Source organism: Cornus florida, unplaced genomic scaffold, assembly GCF_030987335.1.
Source record: "Cornus florida cultivar Cherokee Brave unplaced genomic scaffold, ASM3098733v1 CherokeeBrave_3.0.0_Hap2_Chr05, whole genome shotgun sequence".
NCBI lineage: Eukaryota > Viridiplantae > Streptophyta > Magnoliopsida > Cornales > Cornaceae > Cornus > Cornus florida.
In genome coordinates this window covers 33,534,430-33,560,975 of record NW_026775575.1, presented here as the reverse complement: position 1 = coordinate 33,560,975, position 26,546 = coordinate 33,534,430, and the positions used below count along the sequence as shown (strand labels likewise).

General features: G+C 35.2%; 2 protein-coding genes and 1 pseudogene across 3 annotated transcripts; 1 reads left to right on the top strand and 2 right to left on the bottom strand.

Moving 5' to 3' along the window:
• Positions 1–4,742: 4,742 nt before the first annotated feature.
• On the bottom strand, positions 4,743–7,959 carry LOC132306257 (O-methyltransferase 1, chloroplastic). 2 transcript variants are annotated; one of them, XM_059803582.1, is made up of 7 exons: positions 7,701–7,956; positions 6,703–6,854; positions 6,499–6,619; positions 5,949–6,073; positions 5,705–5,833; positions 5,453–5,614; positions 4,743–4,956 (listed from the first exon to the last, which is right to left on the bottom strand). In XM_059803582.1, the coding sequence occupies exons 1-7, from the start codon at positions 7,885–7,887 to the stop codon at positions 4,885–4,887; spliced, it is 948 nt and encodes a 315-aa protein (XP_059659565.1). In that variant the 5' UTR covers positions 7,888–7,956; the 3' UTR covers positions 4,743–4,884. The 2 variants fall into 2 exon arrangements, with proteins under 2 accessions (XP_059659565.1, XP_059659566.1); XM_059803583.1 differs by lacking the exon at positions 5,705–5,833 and having other exon boundaries at positions 7,701–7,959.
• A 1,027-nt stretch (positions 7,960–8,986) lies between these two features.
• LOC132306256 (blue-light photoreceptor PHR2-like) lies at positions 8,987–12,427 on the top strand. The gene is made up of 4 exons (XM_059803581.1): positions 8,987–10,069; positions 11,436–11,659; positions 11,766–11,855; positions 12,053–12,427. Exons 1-4 carry the CDS (start codon positions 9,098–9,100, stop codon positions 12,111–12,113), a joined length of 1,347 nt encoding a protein of 448 aa, XP_059659564.1. The 5' UTR covers positions 8,987–9,097; the 3' UTR covers positions 12,114–12,427.
• Positions 12,428–13,743: 1,316 nt separating this feature from the next.
• On the bottom strand, positions 13,744–25,833 carry LOC132306255 (magnesium/proton exchanger-like; annotated as a pseudogene).
• Positions 25,834–26,546: the final 713 nt, after the last annotated feature.

The window sequence follows — 26,546 nt, the reverse complement described above, 5'->3', positions numbered from 1 at the left end:
CTTACCTTTGGGAGGATTTTTTTGAGCCACTTTCTTTGGGGTAACAGCCCGAGTGATTATAAAAGCCCTTTCAAAGGCAACAGATATAAATTTGAATGACTTTAGAATTTTGATGATAAGGAACTGGTAGTCAGCCGTCCTGGTAGAAGCAATGTAAGAAGACCATCATCGGTCAAAACTGGAATCTGAGGCTGGATTCTTGATGAAAGGTTGGAATTTGAATCCAGCTTGCAAACTAGAAAACTGAGAGGATACATTTTTAACATAAGAGTCATCCGGGAATACCACACGCTGATGAAAGTTTTTATTAAAGGAAAGATAAAAGGGCATGGGAATCATTTGGGTTAGGCCGAATTGCGTAGCAAGTTAACTAGGGTTATAGAATTCAACGCCAGCCTTTGAATTCACTATCCCTAAAGGACCAGTATTGAAATGAAGATCCCTTGAAAGAAGGAAACTGGCCCACATGGCCAAAAGCTCCTCAGAAGCCTTTTTTGTGGATAATCCTTGATGAGGAGTTAGCCATCGAGGGGCTTGAGAACAATGGGAAAATGGAAGAAATTGGCTTATGGTCCTGTGCTCGCAGCCAGAGTAGAAGAAATTGAAACAATCTCCAAATGAGTGATATTTGGAAATGGCCGATGCATATCTCATAGAAAGGAGTAGGTCATTGGCCAAAGGCCTCACCACAGGCCTTAACTTAGGAAAATTAACTTGTAACCAAATTTGAAATAGCAAAAGGGGGCCACTATAACGTTTAAAGTTGGAAGTGAGCAAGTTATAAATTCCCCGGTATAAATGAGAAAGCACTAAAGGGGCTAGAGCAAGGGGTTTACCTCTGGAAAGAGCAATGGCCACATGGATGTAGTCTTTGGTAACTTAAAAGACTGGTACACATAGAAGGAACTTGTTCAGCCAAACCAATAAGAAGGTAATGTGTTCAGCATCATTTATAAGAACACGAGGGTCCATGGTGGAATTTAAGTACTTACCATAAGAAGACTTGGAAGATTTGGTTCCAGTTTGTTTTAAAGGAAAGATGAAGGGAGAATCCTCCTCTACCAACAAATTGCTCACATATATCCCAAAAGTTTTGAGGCCGGTTAAAAAGCATATGTCTTGAATGGTTGGAGCCATCATACCATACTTCAAGTGTAAGGAGTTGGTAGTGGTTAACCAGTTGAACATAGCTGCTATCATTAGGGCCCGGTCTTGAGCGATATTTGTTTTGCTTAGTTAAATGGCATTATAAATGTTGCAGGCCTTCCATGTCTCTCCTTTTACAGCCCCAACTCGATTGACCCAATTGATCCAAGCATCATTGGGAATATGCCATGTCCTAAAATGAAAATGTGGCAACTGCCATTTTCATTAGGAGGGAAAGTTTAAAGAAACAGAAGCACATCGGTTGAGGGGTAGAATGGCGATATGAATGTAGGAGCTTCATTAAGAAAGGCAGGACCCAAACCCTTGAAATCAGTGCGAAGATCTATGAGAGTATTGAGACAACACTTGTAAGAAGAAAGGGTTTTTAGGGATTTCTCGATGATATTGCCATGAGTCGAAGGTTGAGGGGCTGAGGTAGAATCAGTTGATTTGGTTTTCTTAGGAGCCATGGAAGAGTATCAAGGGAAGGAAGTTGAGTCGTCGTGACTTGAGAAAGGGAATTTCAGAGATAGCGATTTAAGGGAAAGAAGAATAATTTCAGGATTTTAAACATGGAGCTAAATATTAGTGGAATGAAGTAGTAGATGTGTCCAATCACCGCTTAAAATGGGAATTGATAACCATTAAGGCAGGTGGTTGGGTGGAGTAAGAATTTATTACTGAAATTTGAAATTCAAGTTTTGGCAGATTAAAATTCCAAAAGCCTTTTATCATAAGTGATAAGGGCATTTGAAATTCAGGGGGCATTTGCTGGCACCAAAACTTGGCAGCCTTAGCGGTGGCGTGGACCAGTGAGGAGCTGACAAACGTTCAGTATGGTTCCAAGAAAAGACGGCCAGTTGGAAAACAAGAAGAGAAAATCTAAGAATTCAGCAACCTTATCCAATAAGGTTGTTGCTGAAATTTGGTAACTAATATTTGAATTAATTCAAATATGTTGTTTAAACTGGGACACTAGAGATTTAGCTAAAAATAAAATCCATATGAAATAAGGATTTAATTAGAGAAGGAATTCCAAAAAAGAAGGAGCAGTCACAGGAGTTATAGATAAATTCAAAAGCTGCAAATGGCTATTAGGCCATTTAAGGAAGATATGTCAACCGAGCTTATGGAAAGAAGTTGCTAAAAATTAGCAATTTTTTTGCAACTTTTCAGCAACAATTCAGCCACTTGTATTTGACTAAATCAAGGAAAGTCTTCAGCAAGGATTTTCGATTGAAGTCTATTGAAGCAAGACGCAGAAGAATACTGGGTTGTGACCTTGTTTGAATAACAAAGTGAAGAAAATCAAGGAAAAGATGATTTTCAGAGCAATTAATTAGGGAATAAGTTGATTAAAAGTTCTATAAATAAAAGAATTGTAATTCATTCCAATTTGTCCAACACCACCCACAAAACATAAATTTCTTATTCAATAGACTCTACGTCATTTTATCAATTTCTTTATGGCAATTTTCACTCAAAGAATTTAAGTTCCAGTAACTTACTCTTCTTTTGCAATGCTTTAATTATGCTATTTACATTATCAGTCATTTCTTTTCATGCAAACGGATTCAATGGCCAATCTTTGATCAGATTTGTGTCATTTCAATTCGGCTAGTTTATTTCATTTCTTTATTTTCCATGCAATTTCCTTTCTGCCAGTTTTAATTATGTTATTTTAATTCAAAATGTTTTCAATTCAATGGCAATTGATTAAATTCTTGTCATTCCTTTTACTAGCAATTGATTAAATTCTTGCCACTGCATTTTGTTTTACTGCATTTCTTTCAGTCAATTTCCATTCTGTCAATTTTAATTATGCACATTTCAATTCAAAGTGTTTTCAATCCAATGGCAATCGATTAAATCTTGTCATTCCTTTTTCATTCAGCCGTTTTCCTTTACAGTCAATTTAAATTCAGCCCTTTTCATTCAAATTTTCTTCAGTTAGTGCATTTTTATTTCTTTTAGCACTTCGATAAAAAGTCCTTGCACCAAGGCATAAAAAGAACTTTGTTGGGAGTTCTTACTAGTCTCTCTCCCACACATTCACCTAAAAGTCAGCCATCGAAAAAAGGGATAGGCTGGTGTTCATTTTATAATTTTAGGTGTTTTATACAAAAACTCTGGCACTCCCGTAAGAGTCCATCGACCGGCATAAAAACTGCGCGAACACATATACAATAACATTTGTCTCTCTTTATTTTTGTGCATGGATAGTTATATGCTTACTTAGTAATTAGTTTTTCAAGTGTGGAATGATTACGGTAGGAAATTACTCTGTGCTTATATGGAGATTGGTTTGTGTAGCAGCTATTTGCAGAGATATAAATTGGTTATATGTATACGTGTGTAGAGAGAATGAGAATTATGTTGTGCTAGACTTTTAGAGATGAACAGATTTGTTTAGACAGTTAAAATGACTAAGAAAAGGTTAAAATTATAATTTCGTGGTCAATTTACAAGTCAAATGATAGTAATATCAATTCACCATCTGTCAGATGTGGTGGGGTGTCTTTGTTAACTTTACTAAACTCACCATTGTTCAAAAATGGGTCAAGTTCTATCAAACGGTCAATAAGACAAACTCTAGATATGTCAATGTAATTAACCTATTTTGTAAAATTTATCGTATGTTTGTTTTCGTAACGTGTTATATCTGTGTTTATATTCCTGTAGTGTTTTAAATATGTATGTGCATTTAAGCAGTTGTCTCGATAGCCCAATAGATTAGTGTCTTTCGTGAATTTTAGACTGCGAGATTTCGACTCTCTCATCTCCTAATCTAACATCTAACACAAAAATAAATAAAGAAATGTGCATTTGATTTGTTTTTTTAAATGAGTATATGTGCAACTAGAAATTTTGAAATACTTAAATATTCTTTAAAAAAAAAAAAATTTATTAGTTAAACAACTAAAAAAATATCCAGAAGGACCATCTAACAATTTCTAAAAAACAACCCACCCACGCATTTCACATTATCCATATTGGTTATTGAGCCTCTTACTTTCTCTTTAGAAAGATAGCATATATCATCTGGTTCAGTCCCTCATGTTATATTCTTTCTAATTTTCTGGAGAAAATCCAAACAAAATCCTTCTTTCACCCCACTTTTGTCATTTTAATTTCTCAAAATACAATTTCATGTTGTCTACGAAGAAATAATGCAAAACATAAAGATAGTCCCACTTGAAAGCCACACACTCCCAAGCCTTTTGGTAACGTTAACTAAACCACTTCCATATCTTAGGGTTAGTGACCCTTACTTTCAGAAATCTGTGTTCTTATAGAACATAAGATAAATTTTGTCTAATTAAAAATAAAAACCAACCAATGAGCACTGAAATTGTCCGATGCATTATGCATTGGGCATATTGTAACCATTCATGTCCGTACGTGTATAATACGGACATTTGTGATGTGCCCAATGGGTCAGTACACCGGGCACACCGAATACCTACTCCTCTAGTTGCTTGGGAGTGGTAAGTTTGAACTCGTGGATGTGAATTCGAATACTTGGAATGCAATAACTTACACAAGTAACACCAAATAAAAACAAAAACAAAACACATACATAGAAAAGCACCATGAACACAGGAATTGAATGTTTTATATATCAATGTCGAAAAGAGTTTATCCATATTATATTAATAATTTTTTATGTTTAGAGTATTTCGATTATATATATATATATATATATATATATATATATATATATGATTCATTTTACATTTAGAGCTCCTCAAATCCTTCTTCATCACCTTCTTCCTCTACCCTTTGAAATTCTCTCCTCCAGGTTTCCATCTGTCAAGGCACAATAACATCAGATACTCAAAACTGCACACACATAAATATATATATATATATATATATATTATTTGCCAGCATTTGTAAAAACACAGTCACCAAATTATTATAGCCTGGGGGCCTAGAAATGCAATAACGCAAAATCATGTACAGTTTAACGGTGTGCTAAATCCAACATTAGGAATAATCAGAAGCATAGGATTTGATTCATAAGAAAACAAGGATACAAAATTTTTTGAAAGCCATAGTGATAATGAAAAATTTTACCCACCAAAAGAAAACAAAAGGGCCAAACAGAATTTTGTATAGAACTCGGAAAAGATCAAAAGAATGATAAGATGTTGAAGTATCACATTTTCCCAAAATTTCAAGAATTATTTAGTAATGGAGTGGAACATTGAGGAAAACATTTGCTATACAAATCCCTCACTCATCAAGCAATTACCATGCATCAGAATGTTTTCACTTGTAAAAGTGGAATAAGCTTTCCTACCTGATTGTCAGAAAATCGCAAATGTTCTGCAACGAAAAGTATGTTTTTGTAGTCTCCTGATGCTGGTTCTTTACCTAGGTTCCTGGCGACTTCATCGTACCCAATCATGTCCACTCGGAAACCATTGCTCATGAAAAGCCTGTCCATCCATTCCTTTGAGCACTGTGAATAAGAGCAAAAGCAGATAGTTTCTTTTTTAACAACAAAACCAATGGAGTAATTAAATGCAATGCAAAATCAAAGATAGCACACCTTGACCCCGACTTTAGTTTCAGTCAACCAAGCAGGAAATTCTCCCAAAAGAAGACATCCCTTCATGGCCAAACTACTAACAATGAATAATATCTCTTCAAAATTTGCGAGTGTCATCACAGGGAGACCCTTAAAAGACGAGCAAAATTATCACTTCACCCACTTAAACACTCCCCAAAGTTCATGCCACAGATAAAGAGTTACAAGTGATTACTGACATACATAATATAAAAGACCCAATCACCTGAAATGCCCATATACTAGGCCGATTACCACTGAATCCTTTACTGCACAAAGTTTCTTGAATATTAGAGGTTTCCAGTGGAGCATGAAGTAGCAAGCAGCTTCTTGGAATCTTAGCTCCGACATCTATTGGTTTTTCAAGGAAATTTGTCACGACATGTTCAATTGCTTATCAAAACGACACATGAAAACTTATGAAAGACACTTGTATGGTAAAAATATACAAAGAACAGAAAGAAATCATGGCAACAAGTAATGCATTTGAAGAAACAACAGGTCATAGGACAACTACCAACACTGAAGTCATCAAATTCCTATAGTTATATAAATGATGCATGCAACTTTAATATCAAGTTCACTTTGACATAGCTATTACTATAAGAAGCAAACAATATATATATATATATATATATATATCTTGAATGGTCTTTGCCCCTTAGAACCAAAATTGACAAATTTTATCATCTCCTTGAATACCTAAACCAAATTATTGCAGCTGAATTACAAACTCTAAGGTTATAGACCAATAAATTAGGTGAAATGATGCACACCGTCAAGCTTTTGAGCTGCTCTTCTGAATACACTTTCTGGAGATATGTCAAATATTAAGGTTGAAGTTGGCCAGCTGAGCCTATAAGGCCGAGTGTCCATGCCATCTGTCAACAAAACAACCTGCAGTGTATAAGTTGAGAACTATATAACTTCAGAACTATAATAACTTGTCAATTTAGCCTATATTTGCATCGGCAATGTACCTGCTTAACTCCATCAATATTGTTCATTGTACTAAGCAACTTATCATCAATGAACTTAGTTGCAAGGCAGTAATGGTGCAAGCGGTGCTTCATATCCGTCTCAATATTAGAAGGAAGAAAGCACCCAGCATAGGCATCGACAAAAAGAGGCTCTGCAAATGGAACACCAATAACATCCTTGTTACTTCATTAAGAAACTTTAGGGGAAGAAAAAAATAATGAAAGAGAGAAATTAAACCGTAGAAAGGAGAAAAATAATTGCACTGGATGAAACATTATCTTTAGGTATAGAATTCAGAGTTCCGTCAAGCAATGTTAAGAAGGAAATATGGTATGACAAGAATCGGAAGAATACGAGTCCAATTAGTTTGTGTAAGGAAAATGTCACACCAATTAAGTGAATGCTAATAAAAACTTGAATAAAATTGTTCGTTGATTTGCAATAAAGATTAGTAATTACCTAGTCATGAGGGGTGAGATTTAGTTCAAGCTGAAAACACTAGGAGGACAACAATAAGCTCGTCGAAAACATGAATACACACAACAAGAAGACATGTCCCCTGACAGAGTAAAAAATTGTTGGACGCAAGTAATTCGGACAATGTTTCATTTATATGAGTTCACATTTCCTTAATCACTAGAATACCCACCAAACCCTATCAATCTACATCATATAACGTAATTTAGTTTTAGGACACTGACCACATTGTATCAAGTTACAACAGATGTCCTACCTTCAGTTCTAGAACACCCACCACATTGTCCTAAAATGCCATATAGTTCAAGAACACCCCATAAATTTTGGCTTCAAACATATTGATTTAGTGCTCAGTCAATAGTTAAAGTGCTCATAGGATTGTCAGTTAACTGTTCGATATTATGCCTGAATGAATATTTTTGAGATTATTACATGTAATCAATTGACAGAGATGTGGATATATATATATATATATATATATAGAGAGAGAGAGAGAGAGAGAGAGAGGAGGTGGGTTTGCCTGAAAGATGGGTCTCCTGAAAACGAAGAGAAGCGCGATATAGAGCGGATTGATATAGTGGGTCCTCGTCTACGTCGTTAAGCTTCGCTCTCAAGCCGCCATTTTTGGTTTTCTTGAAGGCGCATGTTAGAGATGGGCGCATAGTAGCAGCAGCCAGTGGTGGTGCGAAGCCCGCCAAACATTCCATCTTAGAGAGTCTTCAGGGTTCCAGCAAGGACTAGAAGAGACACTGGCCGTCATAAGTTTGTTCAAAAACTATAAGCCTTACCTAACCCTTTTGGTAAACATAAAGACTTTTATTTTGTGTAATTACATTATACGAATAAAAGAAATCAGTTAATTCATTTAAATAAGGGTCACTGTCTCAATTCTATAATGGCAATGTTTGATGCATCTAAAATAGAGGGAAGGGATCCTTGTTTAATTCTTGTTATCAATGTCAAAAGAATTAGGGAAATACTACATGCAAGCATCAATAAACTTTTTATTTTGTAAGTTCAATACTAATGCAAAAAATATATATGACACCCCTTGCATGAACATTGATTATATATATATATATATATATATAGGCTAGAAGGATTGAAATCATATTAAATTTTAATTCTACATATGATAGTTATGCCGATTTCAATAGACATTAGTTCATATAGTAATAACGAGTCTAATTTTATTTATTTTTTTATTATTATTATTATTATTATTATTATTATTCTAATTAGTACTCAAACACTTCCTTTAAAGAATTGTATGGATCTAGCAAGAACCACGAGACTTGATGGAGTCAAAATTTATGTTAAGCCTTAATGATAAATAATATACACATTTGTTACCACGAATACATCTCACATCTTTTTAATTTTATTCCATATATACATTCGTTGCGAATTCAAAAAGGATCGAATTAAAGACTGAAACTAACTCCCATACTAATTATAATAGGTTTAGTGTTTCCTAGTTCAACCAAAATAAATAAATTATTAAGTACTGTTAACGCTAAACTCATATAATACTTGGTTTCGTAGTGAAACAACTTTCCTAACACTTACTGTGCAAATAATCAAATGTAGAATAGAATTTGTTTTTTTAATTAAAAATTTTTAAAAATATAGCATGTAATTTGCCTCCTACCAACCAAAGGATAAATTTCCAAGAATACCCTCCCAAAGTTAGATTCAAAGATTCAATTGCATAGGAGTTTGAAGGTTAGTGGAAAAAAGTTAGGTGCAGTGTTGCCAAGAGAGGTAGTACCAATATTTTATAAAGACACCACCATAAAATTGCCACCAAATAACATTTCCATTACACAAAACACAAACCCCCCAAAGTTGAGCAGAAGCAAAACCAAAAGGCTGAAGAAGAAATCAGAGCTCATCTTCACCTTCCAAACCCTGAAAATGAATTCCAAAACCCAAATTCTGGAACACCCAGATACCAAAACCCCTTCAGAAGATCAAAACCAGCTTGCCATTGTCCCTGCCAATCCTCTTGCCACTGCCTCAATCTCTCTTTCTCTCTCTACAATTCTTCCCACCCATTTCATCCTCCCTCCCAAAATCTCTTCCTTTCTTGCCCCTCACCCCAACAAGGTCAAGATCCCCTCACAAATATCATCTCTCTCTCACCTCTCTCTCTCCTCCTCTCTCTCTCCTCCCAAACCATTCTTCAAATCAACCGTCTCCGCAAACCCTCTCCAGAGCCCACTGAGCTTGAACCCTCGCCGCCCCTCTGACCCTTCCAATGCCGCCGGAATTCGTCGAGCTTCCATCGTTTGGTTCCGAAACGATCTCCGAGTCCACGACAACGAGTGCCTCAATTCGGCCAACAACGAGTCCATGTCCGTCCTCCCCGTCTTCTGCTTCGACCCGAAGGAGTTCGGGAAATCGTCGTCTGGGTTAGACAAGACAGGTCCTCACCGTGCCACATTCGTGATTGAATCGGTCTCGGACCTCAGGAAGAACCTCCAGGCAAGAGGGTCTGATCTGGTGGTGAGAATTGGGAAGCCCGAGACGGTGTTGGTTGAATTGGCGAAGGCAATTGGGGCTGACGCTGTGTATGCTCACGGAGAGGTTGCGCACGGCGAGGTTAAGGCGGAGGAGAAGATGGAAGCGGCGATGAAGGATGAGGGTGTGGAGGTGAAGAAGTTCTGGGGAAGTACTCTGTACCACGTTGATGATTTGCCCTTTAAGATGGAGGAAATGCCCTCCAATTATAGTGGGTTTAAGGAGAAAGTGCAGGGTTTGGAGATTAGGAAGACCATTGCTGCTTTGGATCAACTCAAGGGGCTGCCATCTAGAGGAGATGTTGAGCCGGGGGAGATTCCATCTTTGGTGGATTTGGGTCTTAACCCAAGTGCAGCAATGGGTCAGGTATGATATTCAATTTTGTTGGCTTATACTGTATGTGTTTGTGTATGTATATATATTTGGTATGGTATTGGATTTTTTTAGAGCTATAGGTTTATGTTTGTGTTATATATTTGGTAGGTAGATGGTAGGATATTGCATACCCAACTTCTTTTCTTCTTACCTCCGCAAGAAATAGCACGCCCACTTGTTTCTGTGGACTTTCTTGACCTCACAGGGGGATTCAATCAATTATTTATTAACTAAGAAGAGTTCTATAATAAAAATTCTATAATAAAAGATTTTAGCTTTTTGAGGTGAATAATATTTAATTGATTGTATACAGTGTGAAAAGTATTATTTTCAAATTGGCCTCACATCTAATATAAAGACACTATAAGTTGACTAGTTAAAAAAGAGTTATTAATTATTGTGGGACATTCAAAAAGAAGTGGTGGACCATCTTTTGGTAGAGTATTCTTTTATTGTGTGCTATATGGATGTTGTTATAGCTTTCTTTGAATGTAGTTTGGTTTGATTCTGTTTTGGACATTATCATGTATAAAATTTATTGGTGTCTGTCCTGATGTTCAGTGTTAGTTCTTCCTTTGAATATAGTTGTTTGATTCTGGTTTGGGCCTAGTTTAATTGCAATTCAATTAAGAGAACAAATGCATAGGATTACAAAATATCCATTGCAATAGTTCAAATTTGCAAGTAATGAACATTTATTCAGCCAGATTGAATTTAAAGGGGAGGAGAAAATACTGATCTTATGTGATCACAAGTAGTAAGAGTTTGCATTTTTTGAACGTAAACAGTTTATCAATATGATTATAGGTAATTCAGTTCTTGAAGTTCCAAAATACTAATTTTCTTCGTTTTTTTTACCACACAATATATGCACCTTCATACATGAAGGGTAATCTCAAGGATAAAAAATTTAACTTATTGTGCATTCCATGTGAAGCATGAGTTCTGTTGAATTGTTTCATACATGTTTGTTTGAGAGATTTCAATCATGACCTGATTATAAACGAATTTGCAACTATCTCATTCTGTCGAAGTTCTATACTTGAGTTTTGAAACTCCACAAAAAGATGGTGATTGAAAATACCGCTAACAGTAATATAAATAAGGTTTAGTCTACCATGAGATGTTGGTTAAACTGTTGAACTCATAAGATATGCAGTCACCATGGCATTCCTTCAGTTTGATTCTTTACACTTGTTAGACCAAATTTGTTATGCATATTTATTGTCTATAGAATTTTCAGTGTTCTGACTATCATGAATAATATTATAATTTTTACATGAAAAATGGGAAGAAAATGTAGATGACTTTATCTTTTCTCTGACAACTGACAATTTGGTAATTTAATGACATGTAGGTTGGAGCTTCTAATGCTCCGCTTAGGGGAGGAGAAACTGAAGCATTGCAGAGACTCACAAAATTTGCAGCTGAATGCCAAGCACAACCACACAAGGGGACCAAGAATGGAAACAATGATAGCATATATGGTGCAAACTTTTCTTGCAAAATCGCTCCATGGCTTACTTCGGGATGCATCTCTCCCCGTTCTATGTTTGATGAGCTGAAGAAATCTGCTACCAGGTATGGCTTAATCTTCCTGTTCAGGTCCCCATGCCCAGAAACAGTGCTGTAGTTTATCAGGTGACCAACGTGTTCTGATTTTTGAATGATGTTTCATAATTGACAGCATGATCTCTGCTGCCTCAAACCAGAAAGATGGTGGCAGCGGTGGATCGAACTGGTTGATGTATGAGTTGTTATGGAGAGATTTCTTCAGGTAACTAAAAAAAACCATTAACCTCGTGTCACACTAGAATTAAGGTTTCTTATCTCTCACTACGCGAGTAAACACTTCTTAATTAAGGCTTCACACTAAAACCATTTTCTAATTGGTTTATGTGAACCATAGTGGGCTCTTTAGTCGAGTTTTTCTTGAACCTTGTGCGCTAATTTTTCATGTCATTGGTTTTTCAGATTTGTCACCATGAAATGCAGCTCTGCTAAACAACTCAATGCTGCTCCAGTCACTGCTTGAGCGGGTGCTGTTGCTTAAGCGATAAAAAATTTAGAGGTGAAGAGGAAAATCTGTTCTAGAAAAGGGTTTCTTTTGTTACTTTATGATATTCCAACATGTAGCTGTTAGGTATTGAAGTAGGGTTTGGAAATGAACTCTTCCCTGATGGACTGCTGTTCTCACCGCCAAAAATAAGTGCTGAACATGGAAGCTTTGTCATGTTTATGTGTTATTTTATGAATTACAGATCCTTTTGGTTCTGCTCTTCTTGTTTTCTTGTAGCTTTACTTTTGTTGGGAATGGATGTTTTATAAAAGATTGATATTTTCTATCAATTTACTTTTGTCGTTAGTGGAGGAAATTAACTTGCATTTGTTACAAAGAATATGGAAATCAAAGCACTCAACCTCTACAAGTTTCTTACTTTTTCTCAGTTTAAAGTCCGTTAACTGTCTTCTGGCAACAGAAGTGCTTTTTTCGCCTATCTGCTGCAGAAGCATGCCATGTCATGAATGTATGCTTTGAAACTACTAGCTAGCAGCTGTTCTTCAAGTTAAAAAACATTACTCCGTGCTGCTCTCAGAGAAAGAAGCATTGTTTGGATTTAGTCAAAATTCAAACCGACGAGGGTGCGGATGCAATTCAAGTATGAGGGCAGTTTCAATTTCACATTCTCTGAACACCCCTCCATCCTCCTCTGGGTTGCATCAAGAAAAAATCAGTGCTTCTGCTCGCCGTTGAGAACACAATTTCTTCATAGGGTAAACCAACACCTGAATTCCTTTAAAAGAATATATATATATATATATATATATATAATGCCCGAATTGAAATCAAACTTCTGTCAACTCATCGACACCTATATCTTGGGGCCATCAGCAATCTAAATTATACGATAAAGTTGTTCCATTGTAGCCTAATAGTTACGGATTCAATATGAAAAACAGACTCTAACTGTGCAGGTAAGGAGGCCTGTATCTTGAGGCCATCAACAATCTAAATTATACAATAAAGTTGTTCCATTGTCGCCTAATAGTTATGGATTCAAAATGAAAAACAGGCTCTAACTGTGCAGGTAAGGCCCAGACCCTTCAGCAAGAAGTCACGTTAAATGAGCTGGCTCGAATAATTGACACAGGCTCAAGCTGAGGGTAGACAATCAAAACTCAATGGAAGTTTCTATATGTTTATAGTCTTAATTAAATGGGGACAAATGCAAGGATAATGATTAGCCCTAATCAGTTCTAATTTCATTTTTCTTTAAACCGTGACATTAGGGTTAATTATTTACTATCAATTTTTATAATGTTCTATGCACATGAATAATCCATCCCACAGCTAACCGGAGATCAACCCAATTTTTCCAACCCAAGCACAATCTCAAATTCAAAATTTCTACTACGTCGTGTTGGGTAGGAGTTGGGATGAAGGTTAATACCTTTAAAACCTAGGTTGACGTCCATCCAACTGGCCGGAGCCGCACGTCAGCCCTAGAGACATAATCTTGGACCATCTCAAGAAACCTGGTGTGTACTTCCTTTGATAATGAATGCCTTGATCATCCTAGCCTATGTTAAAGTAGACAAAATGCCCACCATTCAACATGCTTATTTGAGCATACCATAAGTAGAATTCTATCAATAACAGAGTCTCAACAAAACTAGCAAAAAAATTCCATATAATACTTTTCTCATTGTTCCCCAGCACCCTTGACATATTAGGGAATACAAAACACAAAATACAATCAATTGTAAGCAGCAGGGGGAAATTATATTTGTGATGAAAAAATAATGACAAAACTCTCATAAGATACCAGAAACTTTAAGAGAAGACAGTACAACAAAAATAATCCAGAGTAACATGAAGAACACACAGGTAACCCAAGCCCATAACCTAGGCCCTCCGAGCTCAGCACCCAATGTCAGACGCCTAAATACCAGAATGGCGATACAGCCTACAGACGTAGAGAAGAATACAAGCAAGGAGAAGCTGAGTCCCTCAGCATTCTGGATCCGCAAAGGTTCATTATACGCTATGAAGTTGTATGCAGTATCAATAAGCCAGGGAATGCCAATGCCCACATAAATGTTCACAGAGTTGCTGCAGAGGACAAAATTATGAGAACAAATTTGTTGGTCTAGCAAAGCAGTAAGATAACAAATGACTTTAAGATAGTGGTGTTAAAACCTTCATCATGCTAACTCTAAAACTGAACAAGAATATTAAACAAAAAGCAACAACAGAATTCTCAAGTTTTCACATATATATATATATAAGAGATTTCTTAAATCTCAGTTGTCATTAAGGTTCAAAGGGACATTTGTATTGCCCAAATTATTGTCTTGACTTTGGTTACATAACTTGAGACTAGGGCCATAAACACCATTTCAATATCTTATTATGTAAAATATTATTATATGATGGATACAAGATACAAGGTTTCACACCACATGAAACTTCAAGAACAAATTCCAAGTCCACATCAAAGTATAATGTTTAGCAATATTTTTTAATTTAAAAATACTACAAGTTCAAAAAAAAAAAAAAAAAAAAAAACAGGGAAAAAAAATCCTCATATCTTTGGTTGGTTTAAATGAGGCACGGGAAACATATTTCAGGTTAAAACCAAAAAATGAAATTACCTCCCAAGAAGGTTTCTAATTGACATATAATTGAGAAACCTCCTAGTAAAGCTTTACACTATAATCTAATGATGGTATCAAGTCAACTGAAATATATATATATATATATATTACTTTTAAGTTTTAACATCAACAGACAACAGGTGACATGTATAACTTCCACTTGAATAAATTTTACATAACTGCTCAAAATAATTTTCTTGAATCTGCAATAATATATTATCAACAAGACAACATCCAAAAGCCTCCTAGAAAGAATTTGGCTGTTTAGATCATAACCCAATTTTAGTGTGTAACATAGCCCTAATATTATTCGAAGTTGATAAATAGAACCTGCAAGTGATGTTCGCAATGGCAGAGTCTGCTGTTGTCTGTCGTTCAGCAGCAATCTTGCTGGCCACTAAATCTGGCCATGAGGTCCCACTTGCTAATGCAGTAAATGCTATAACATAAGCATTTATTCCTGCAAGAAAATAGGGCGTGTGAAAAAAATAGTATAGATCTCTAGTCGGTTAGTAAGCTGACCTAAAGCTAGGAGTTTTATCTCCCAGTCAGAAGGAAAACCTGTGACACAGCTTATAAGATCTGTGATCTGTGTTACAACGTAAGCTATCCCACTGATGAAAAGTAGAGTGCAAATAAAGGCAATCCACCCATGAGCTATCTGATAAGGAGGCACAAAAGCAAACAGAAGTCTCCATGGTGCAAGGAGTGACTGCCAGAGAATTCTTGCAACACGCAGGGATGTATTGTTCAATTTTCTCGATTCTGCGGTTTCCAACTGTTTTAAGGAAGAAGAATTATTCATGAAAAATAGTTAAAAGTTTTTAAATAAAAATGGTGTAAATTTTCCAGTGATATCTACAAAATTGAATGCACGCTTCAAAAAGCATTAAATTGAAAAACAACCAAATTTAATCAAGGCCATGTTAGATTGTACTGTAGAGCTTTACTAGGAGGTTGAAAATTTTGATCCTGATCGAAATTAAAAATTCTGCCAAATTAATTAAATTTGATCCTGATCGAAATAAGCAATAAATTGACTTCATGCTTCCACTGCAGAATTATTTATTTCGATCAGGATCCAAATTTATTTTGGCAGTGGAGTTCAAAATTTTGCTTAAACTGCAGAATTGTTTATTTCGATCAGGATCCAAAACGTACATCCAATTTAATATCCTCTTGGCAGCTAAAAATGGGTAAATGACAGCCCTAGTGTTTTCTTTCCGGCAGACTTGTTGACCAAATTTTATAAAATGACAATTTTGTCCTTCCCTTGATAAAATGCAATAAAATATATTATTACAATATCAAGGCATTACTAAATTTTCACACTTACAGTCACTTTCCGACTGCCAGCAAATGGATTTAGGAGAGGTCAAAGTAATAAACGCTGACGGTCTACCCTTTGTAATTTGCCCAATCCTCAGGGGAGGTCAGTGTAATTTACCCATAAACAAACCAAACAGTGCAAGCATATAACAGACCTACAACTCCATGTAACCAAACAAAATTCTATAAAGTAATGGGAAATCCCAACCTAACCCTAATAGTAAGATCCCGACCCAAAGACCATCGCCAAGTTTTCTGGTCCCACATTTGTGGGGTGCTGGGAGGAAAGGACTAGATACAAACAGTTGACACTATTTGGACTGACTAGGAAAATATACAGTCAACGTGTGAAAATTTTAGACTGACTAAGAAACTAAAAGAAATACTGGTAGACTTGGATCACTTTTTTTTCCTTGATAGTGGTAGACTTTAGATTTAGAAAGTGAACGGTCATGAAAAACGCATTGTGGGTCAATGGACTCAAATCATTTAATATATTTACAAACACACAGGAAAAAAAATGATTAACAAATGAAAAGTTGATGTTGGGGAAATATATATACATGTGTGTGTACAATATATGATTGGCGTCATGCACTATTCAAAAAGGAAGAAGTATTATTTTCAAACACAGTTCATAAGAATATTTATCAAGGGAAAAAAAAAAAGATAATTATTGGCCCATAAAGAAAATTGAATCCTTTTTTTTTTTTTTTTGGTTTAAGTGGTAAAAGTTTCAGCTGAGAACAGCCTGAAATAACATATATTGCATTTTATTAGTCACTCCATCCAAATTTAAATGCCCGTCCTAGGAATCCAACTTTCTAAGGAAGTGGGATTTAATGCATTCACATTGTGTTGGGGAAGATTTAATTTCCAAAATCGTCCATCTAAAACTTACCTTTCACCTTATTGCCTTATGCGCTGCAATTTCAAAAAAGTATAAACCATGAATGTTATATAAAGTACATAAACTTTTCAAAAAATAATGTAAAATCACATGATGGAAGAGAGGCATGTTTTCTGGGATAAAGGGAATAGAACTTTCAGCCTAGAATCTCAGACTAAAGTCCAGAATCACTTCAGACTTCAGATGTTGACTTCAAAAGCTACTTTATAAGTTTCATTTTTGTTTATAAGTGTAAACTTGAGTGCAAAAATTAGCAATCCAGATAAATTTTTGGCTGTTTTTGATAAAAGTAGATATTGTAAAAAGGTTCAAAAAGATTTCCAAATTCATACTTGTTTGAGTAGCCAATTCTACACTAGAATAAGTAATATGAGATTGGTTCTTTCAGAAGTTCAAGTATACAACAAAGATTTTCTAACAAGTAAAAACTATGAGATTATTATTATTATTATTATTATTTGGTATGATTAAAAAAAATTTCTTTTTTTTCCTTGGTAAGAAAAGGGATTGCAGCATTATTTGATCCAGCCCATGTTTTTGGGAGCTACTAGTCTACTACTTACAGTTAATCCCAAAATGTCTATGGAGAGGTTCTTTAATCATTTATAACAATGGTTCTCTCTCTCTTGAGAGAGAGATATATAGATAATTATACGCCTCAATTACTCTTCCTTAAAAGTAGTGGCAAAATTAGGAATAAAAATTACAAAGAATTTAAAACATAGATAATAATATAAATACCATGACTGCATCCACAAATTGCTGCTTCCAAATCAAGAGCATGTGAGGTTCTTCAAAAACTATCTTTTCCTTGAGATGTTCATTGGAGGATTCAACCACATCAGTACCAGGCACAGTTTGAGACAAAGGATCTGCAAGTCATACTTTGAGAAAGATATATTTAGATTACAAATTATTGTGGGAAATGAAAGAAACGCAGATGATAGAATTATAAAATTACACAGTACAAGAAGAAGTGGCATTTTATTTATCCTTACCAATGATGTAACTATGGCTTTTAACCTCATAAAAGTTCTTTCGTATTTTTCAACAACATAGTAAACCATTAAAATCTTCAGATGCTGAAAATTTAGCCTCATCTACAGCTTTCATTTAGATCTTATAAATACTTTTGGATTTTTTTTCTTTCTTTTTGATAAGTAATATGTGCATTAGAAAAGCGTTCAAAAGGGGAATGCATCCCTCAAAAGCTACACAAGACCAAATAGGGCCTCTAAACTCTCAAAAAGTCCAAAATATCAATAATTTCCTCTATGGATTTATAATTTCTTCCTAGAACCCAACAAAAGAGGGTGGTAATGATGGAAAACTTTAAAGTCCCTATAGGAGTCTCCTTTCCTTCGAAGGATCTCCTATTTCTTTCAAGCCAAAGACACCACCAAATGCCTAAAGGCGCAACCCTCAAAAAATCACAGACTTGGACCCCCATTGTACATCCTCCCCAAGCCTCAACCAAGCCTCTGGATCACCTGCATTGTGCTGGGGGTGGACTGGATGCAAACCAAACTTTCCACATTATTAGATTGAAGTGGCCACACTCATACTGAAACCTAGGTTTCCACACTTGACGGTCTCACTTTTTACCAAGGCACCTAGCAATCATCTTTCAACATATTTAATTATGATAAACACATAAATTGAACAATGGAAAATTTGTATTACCTTTGCATATGAGTCGAGTCAGTCGTACTTTAGGCCCAAAATCACTAGAATAAATAGTAGTCTGCCTAATATGGAGATCTTCTTAAGTAGGACATATTGCCTTCTCTTCAACTGTCTCTCTCAAAAATATTAAACCCTTGCACAGTTGTGAAAAGATGGTTTAAGAATCGAACCCTTGATCCTAACCCTCCCTTTTTTTTTACCTTACCCCACCCTTTAGCCCTGGGAAAATTGTGCATGCCAGCTTTGGCATGAAAGAGATGGGGTATTTAGAGCCTTATTTCCTAATACGTTTACCATGTGCAAGAGCAATTCGCACGATGGATTTAGCTAGTGCCAGCAGTATTTTAGGGTCAGTTTGGTGCAATGGAAAAGGGAGGAAAGGGAAGGGAAGGTGATGGAGGGGGATTAAAAATTTGTGTTTGGCAAAAATTGTTGGAAGGAAAGGGAAGGGTGGAAGGAGATATATCAGTAGGCTTAAACAGTAACTTTCTTAAACTCCCAAAAATGGGAGGAATTGGAAGGAAAGGGAAGAAGAGACTTTCTGATGCCAAATTTACCCTTACACAAGTTCAAAGCAAGAATTACAGACCTTGATTAGTTGATTTATAGAAAAAAAAATTAAACAAAACCCATACATACCCATTAGCAGTTGCAGAGAGAGAGGGGGGCAAGCTAGAGAGTTGACAAAGCCAGTGGCTAAAGCTTGCGAACGGCAAACCCGAACTGGATGGGTTTTGATTTTTTGAACAATCTGAAATGATATGCCAATATGGGTGAAGTATACAGATTTCTCTCTTCTGATTCGTGTAGATTTTGTAGTTTGCAGTTGCAGGAGAGAGAGAGAGAGAGAGAGAGAGGGTTGAGAACGAGAATAGAGATGGAGGCTTAAATGATTTGCCCTAAATTTTTTTACTTTTCTGGTGTCCCATCATCCATGGGCTTTATAGCTTATGCCCATTTTTGCCAATTTTTTTTTTTCTTTTTTGGTGGCCTTATTAAATGTATAAATTTATCTTTTAAAATATAAAAGGGCAAAATAGTAAATTTATTAAAATAATTCTCTCTCCTTTCTTTTCCTTTCTTTTCCCAAACATGATTATTATTCTTCCCTTTCTTTTCCTTCATTAATCAACCAAACGTGATAGGTGGTTAAAATTATCCTTCCCTTCCCTTTCCTTTCCCTCATAACTAATGTTATCATTTCCCTTCAAACCCACCGTACCAAACATAGCCTTAAGGAACAAAGCCTTTTTCAGGAAATTAAATGAATTTTTTTAATTTTTTTTTAGCAGAAAAGGCTAGAAGGATTTCCTTTTCAAATGTCTTTCCCTCTTTCTTTAGAATTTAGAAAGAAGTTATATCCTTGTTTTGGTAATCCAAGTCCAGTGCCGTTTTCCTCTTGGAAGTTTCCATGGGTAGTGTACCTGGCTGGGATCAGGTACTGGAGAATACCAAAACGTAACTGCATTGTCTTCTATTCAAATACTACAATTTATAGTGCAAAGAGATTCCTCCACCATCATTTGTAGGGGCAAGTGGTCAGTGAGCTTTTGAAGATTAAACCACATTTGCAGAGGCGTCATAAAAAATGTTTAGCTGTGAGAGTGTCCTTCTATTGATTTCCAAAAGGCGGGCAACTCAAAAGCAGATTTTCTACCTAAGAATGGTACCACTGCTTTGGAGTTTTCCTCCACCATCATTTATAGGGGCAAGTGGTCAGTGAGCTTTTGAAGATTAAACCACATTTGCAGAGGGGTCATAAAATGTTTAGCTTTGAGAGTGTCCTTCTATTGATTTCCAAAAGGCAGGCAACTCAAAAGCAGATTTTCTACCTAAGAATGGTACCACTGCTTTGGAGTTTTCTTCGGTGGTCTCTCCCCCCCCTAATTCTTTTTGGAAGAATCCTCTTCCACCTATTTTTTTTCTTTCTGGGCAAGCAACCTCCCAATATTTTGTTGTTTCTACATACAATCCCTTTGCACTCTTTCTTCAGTTCTAAATATTATATCATATAAAATCATGAAAAATAAATTAAAATAAAAATTACTAAAATTTAGAACTAGTATCATCTGAATAGACTATACATCATAATATTTTTGTTTTTATTTATTGTTTTTTGAAATCTAGACTATATATTATTTCATTGTTAAGACATCTGTGAGTTTTACCTATTTCATTTCTTGAATGAATAGAGAAAATATCAACAATGCTTCTGCTTTCGTCTTCCCCAACTTGAAGTACTTCAGAGTACTCATCATAGAATTTGTCACGTTTAAATGAAGCACGCTGTTCTGGCACCCAGTCCTCTGGTCTCTCAGTTCTGGCCCTGAAACATATAAAACGCATCATAAGCAGGATATCAAGTAAGATCAGCACAAATAAAAAATAAATAAATAAAAATAAAAAACATACAGAGGAAGAGACAAATAGGGCCAACGCTTGTCTTGAGCATAAGCATGTATCAGCAATAACCCAAACTGCAACACTGTCAGAAAGGCCTCCCAGAGAGTAACAATGTCTGGAGTCCATACCTGTAAATGAGAAATTTTTCAGCATAAAAGTCTTCAATGGTGATTATAAGAGAGAGAATGGGATCAGTCACTCCAATATCAATTGACAATGTATCAATTTGAAGAAATGCATCCACTAGCTAAAAATATTGGAAAAATAAATAAATGTGTTTTCCCATGACATATACACACACATACACACAGGTGCAAGAGGATAATCATCGGATTTGGGGGCAACAACAATATAGCACACAAAATTCAGAACATGTATAAAAAAATATTTTCTAGTAGTAGCATGTCAAAGTTCCTCAGCCCTGAGCATGTTTGTTGAAGCACACAAACAGCATCTGTAGATTACATGCTCTAGACCAATATGTGGTCTGCACTTCTAAGTAGAAACAAACATCTACTAGAGTCAAGGAATAGTAATGCTTAATAATTATATCAGTAAGTTAGCTTATCTTTACCAAAGCCCAGGTTATTTGTATCATTCAGTTCCCACAATTGCAAAGTTAACTCTCTGGTTAATATTCCTGTTAACAAGGGCTCTCATGGATGGATTTGTCTCCTATCGAGTAAAGCACACCAAAAGAATTCAAGTAATCAATCAAATCAGTTATGTGACATAATCTTATGGAACTGAGGATCCGCACATGAACAAAAATATGACAACATTATCTATGAGAGAAGCGATAATGAAACATGGAACTGAACCTTTCTATCGATGTCAAAACAGACACATAGATGTATACTACTTGTAAAAAGACTTATTTGCGAATTTATGCTCTCTAGACCAAATAGTGAATCTGATTCTCATCATTGAATACTATTATCGTGTACCATGTAAGTGCCACACGTGTCTTCACATCAAAGCAAACAATAACAGAACCAAGATGACGAGGATAGAGACAAAGATAACCTCTAAGATTATATATAGCCCTACATAAGCCCAAAAAGACCAAAAGAGCTCTACTAGCCAAACTCCTACATCCGATATCTTTTTCAACTCTCCAGCTTTTGGGACCACAACACAAACGGCATGGATGGGAAATAGATCAAATGCAGCAGAACCAACAAGCGTTCCAGGACCCAAACCTGTTCAATGTGTGGATGCTTAACAAACTTAAATATGTAAATGTCGATGATAATTTTAAAAGGCAAAAAAATTATAATCTTAAGATCATCAACTAATTTCATGCAGGAACAAGGAATACAGAAGCAATCACCAAAATATAGCATGCAAATATTTCTAGAAAATAGAAGAAAAATATCAATCATATTGTCTAATAATTTATGACTAGACTATTCCAAGATTAATGAAAGTCCTATTTTCTGCATCAATAAAAGATCAAGTCACCGTTTTTATTGGGATCGATTTACTAAATGGATCGTGCAAAGAAAATGATCAACACACATTTATTCACAAGAAGCAATTGCAAAAATATTCAAGAATGGATTAATTTTACATATTAGTTAAAAAAAAAAAAAAAAATCTGATTGGATCTACATACCAAAGCATTCACAAACAGATACTCTACCATAAATAACCTGATTCATACATACATGCAGACATACAAAAGTTTTCGTTGGGAAAGAGATTTCTTTCAATTTCCTATCAATAAATTGGATACCTTGAATACAATTTTGTTCACATTGTCACAAATAAGTTGTTAGTTTCTAAAAATATTGCTTAACCCAAATTTAAATACACTATTTAAAGTTCTAGTTATCAACTTCTTTTAGTTTTCCCTTATCTCAAGTCTTTGGAAGAAATTGTGATAGCTTACAACGTCACTTAGCAATAAAAACCTTGACCACTCAAGTTAATTACAAATTATCAAGTGATACTCTTATACAGCATTTTAGTACTCCACTCTTTTCTACTGTTGCTTTCAAGAGATGCATGAAAATGTAAATTGAAAACTGCAAGGACAAAATCAGTGCCTAGTCTAGCCTGGCTTCTAGTGCCTAGTCTCTTCTGCATTCTTGTCCTTGCAGTTTTCAAGAAGAAGAAAGATGATCTTCATATGGTATGACTATAGTTAGAACAACTGAGGAACCAATGAATTTCCAATTACTGTGGGCTTATGTCAAGAGTCAGCCCATATCTTTTTGCCTGAGTTACGCATGAACTGGAAAGATCCATTTAGGATGAGATTCCATATTTTATTTCCTGATGATATTATTTTAATTTATAAACTAGAGAAGCAGTAAGTGTTAAATTGAAGGTTTGAAGGGAAGCAATATAATTAAAAGAATTTGAATTGCAACTTTAGTAAACATAGAAATAAAAATAGGGATGGAGTAAAGATCGAGGATCAAGTGATACCAAAAAATTTTCTTTCAGTCATAAGAGATACCAAAAATTGAACATTTCTAATATTTCAGATCAATTATTCATAATGAAGGAGAAATTAGAGATGATGTTAAATGGAGGAGTCTTTTATTGTGCGATTGGTGTATCCCCTTTAAGATTGAAAGAAAGTTTTATAAAACAGCTATTAGACCAACCATTCTTCGTAGGACAAAACACTAGGCAGGTAAGAAACAACACATGAATTAAAGTGAGTGTAAAAGAAATATGATTGTTGAGAAAGATGTGCGAGAAGAAAGATAGGACAGAGTTAGAAATGAACATATTGGAGAAATGTATGAAATAGTACCAATAGGAGATAAAATGAGAGATATTGATTAAGATGGTTTGAAATGTGCAAGAAGACCACTAAATGCACCAATTAGGAAGAATGACATAGTCCACATTAAGGATTCTGATAGGAAAAAGGAACACCAAAATAAAAATGGATAGAACTAGTAAGGAAATATATGATAAGATGTGGTTTACCTGCCTTAGAAAGGAAGGAAAAAATGGAATCATGTATCCGACCCAAATAATTCGGAAAAGGCTCTTTTGACTTGAGTTAACAGTGTGGTGTCCATTTATCAACACATCTGTTGTGGATATCCAAGAAACTAAGGGTCAAACCCCTTCACTAACCATCTTCAAAATAAAAATAAAATAATGTTCTTCATACAGCTTACCCAACAAGGAGAAAAGGAAAATACTTGACAACTGAATTTAGGAAATTCATAAAACTAAAAAACAAAGCAAAATGATATAACTGCATGGTGAAAAAAAATAAAAATGAAGGTGTCAAGAATAAATGTCAACAGAAAGAAACTATAGAAGCAACTAATTATGACAAATTAACTAAGGGTTTTGATTGGGGTGTTGTTGGGGGGGGGGGGGGGGGGGGGGGATGGGTTTGTGAGGGTGGGTGGGGTGTTGTGGGGCGGGGGTTGAAGTTAAATGTCACTAAATGAATTCAAAAAGTATATATGTGTGTGTGTGTGTGTGTGTGTGTGTGTGTGTAGATATAGAGAGAGAGAGAGAGTTTTTAAATACATAGTCAATCACAAGTAATTTAATAAGATGATATAAATTTTCAAATTTTATATTATTAGTTTCGCAAAGAAACACAAGCCATCTGTTATATTTGAATGTATATGCGCCGAAGGTGAGATGAAAAACAAACCTCCAGCATAAAGCTGCCCAAGGTTTTGTATGGCATCAATAGTGGCTAAAGAAATTTGGGGAAAGCTGGTACCAAATGCCAGCAGAGTGATGTCTGCAATTGTGTAGTTCCAAGGGAAGTTTCACCGCGAAAAAGTAAGTAGTCTTCACATTTTTCACGCTCCAAAATATTGGATAATCCATGTATACTATCAGCAGTGTGATTATGTACAGAGGCCATCTTAAGCAGTTTAAAATTTCACAGCTCAAGTATGATACAGCAGTTCTCCTTGCAAAGCAAAAACATCCCCTAACACCAACAAGAAGCTAACAGCCATAATTATAAGTCAAACATCTAGAAAATATTCAACATAAAATCCATTAAGCATCCAACCACAGCATTCCAGCAAGCTAATATTTCATTTCCATTAAGAATATATCTAATACTTTCCCTGATTACTTATTTATTTATTTATTATTATATATTTTGGGGTTTTGTAGAAAAACTTCATTACGTATATTTGCAGTGTAATTGCTTGTTTATCATTACAATTTACACAATATTAAGTACTGCTATATATATATACACACACACACACACACTCACACACAATAACAAGCACATACATGGAGTATCTAACATGAGAACTTCAAATTGCACAAATTTAAGTTGCCTTCTATAACTGTTCATCTCAAGGTGTCTCTCTGATTCAAATTCATATTGATGATAAAAATAACATAAATTGGGTTCTTTCCAGAGAAAGATACATAACCCACAAAATATGCTTTAATTGAAACACTAAACCCAGATTTATTAGTAGATAAATCTAAGAATTTAACACCCCGAAAAAAAAAAAAAAAAAAAAGTCCAACAGTCCAAGATATGTAAAGACCACCATACCTGAGCACGAAGTGATATGCACAGATCACCAGAGGCTTTACGGTGCCGGGACCTGACAATCACCGCTCACCGGAGCCCCGGTGACACATATGATGTTTAGATTCAAGAGGGTGTAATATTAATAATATACTTCTACATGTAATGTGTGCGCGCGTGTACTTTTCCATATATGAAAAGTGATTTAAACAAAAAAAACAAAATAAAGAAAGATGTTGAATTTAATAATTCCTACCAAGCACGGACACGGATACAGGACACTGGTACGACACGATACGGATACGGTAACATGGCAAATTTTAAAAAAATAGGACACGGACACGGCGGGGATACGCCTATAAAATTATATATATATATATAATTATATATTCAAAATATAATTACTAGAATCTTGTACAGAAAAATAAAACAACAACAAAGAACAGAATCAATTTCAATAATTTCATCTATGTTATAAGACAAATATAGACAAGACAAAACAACAAATAAATGAAAAATAAAGTTGATCCAAATTCCAAACGAAGATGTGCAGAAGAGACATAACTATAATGAACTAAATATGTATATGAATAAACATATATACTTTTAGTCTTTCACAAAGTTTTGTTCATGTAACTTAAATATATATATATATATATATATATCTTGTTCATGAAGAGAGATAATTGAAGAAGATGAGAGATTGAGAGGAGTGAGAGAAAATAAATTTTGGACACTTTACAGAAGTGTCTGACCGTGTGTCCGAGCCTCAGACACGCGTGTCCAATAAAAAATAATATTTGGACACTTTACAGAAGTATCGGACACGTGTCCGACCCTCGAACACGAATGTCGGTGTCCGAAAAGTATCCGACAAGGGTATGGGACCCCTGGGAGGAGTGTCCGTGCTTCATAGAATGATTCCAAAAAAATATTCACGGGATTCAAATATAATAATGTTGGGTTTATTATGCGGGAATGAAATA

Bases quoted from the DNA above. Each gene is read 5' to 3' on its own strand.
- LOC132306256 (XM_059803581.1), top strand. From the start codon at position 9,098: ATGAATTCCAAAACCCAAATTCTGGAACACCCAGATACCAAAACCCCT. The intron at 10,070-11,435 runs GTATGATATTCA...AATGACATGTAG, and splicing joins CAAGTGCAGCAATGGGTCAG to GTTGGAGCTTCTAATGCTCC. The intron at 11,856-12,052 runs GTAACTAAAAAA...TTGGTTTTTCAG, and splicing joins TTATGGAGAGATTTCTTCAG to ATTTGTCACCATGAAATGCA.
- LOC132306257 (XM_059803582.1), bottom strand. From the start codon at position 7,887: ATGGAATGTTTGGCGGGCTTCGCACCACCACTGGCTGCTGCTACTATG. The intron at 6,855-7,700 runs GCAAACCCACCT...TTCCATTTGCAG, and splicing joins TCAGGAGACCCATCTTTCAG to AGCCTCTTTTTGTCGATGCC. The intron at 4,957-5,452 runs GTAGGAAAGCTT...GTGCCTTGACAG, and splicing joins TGCGATTTTCTGACAATCAG to ATGGAAACCTGGAGGAGAGA.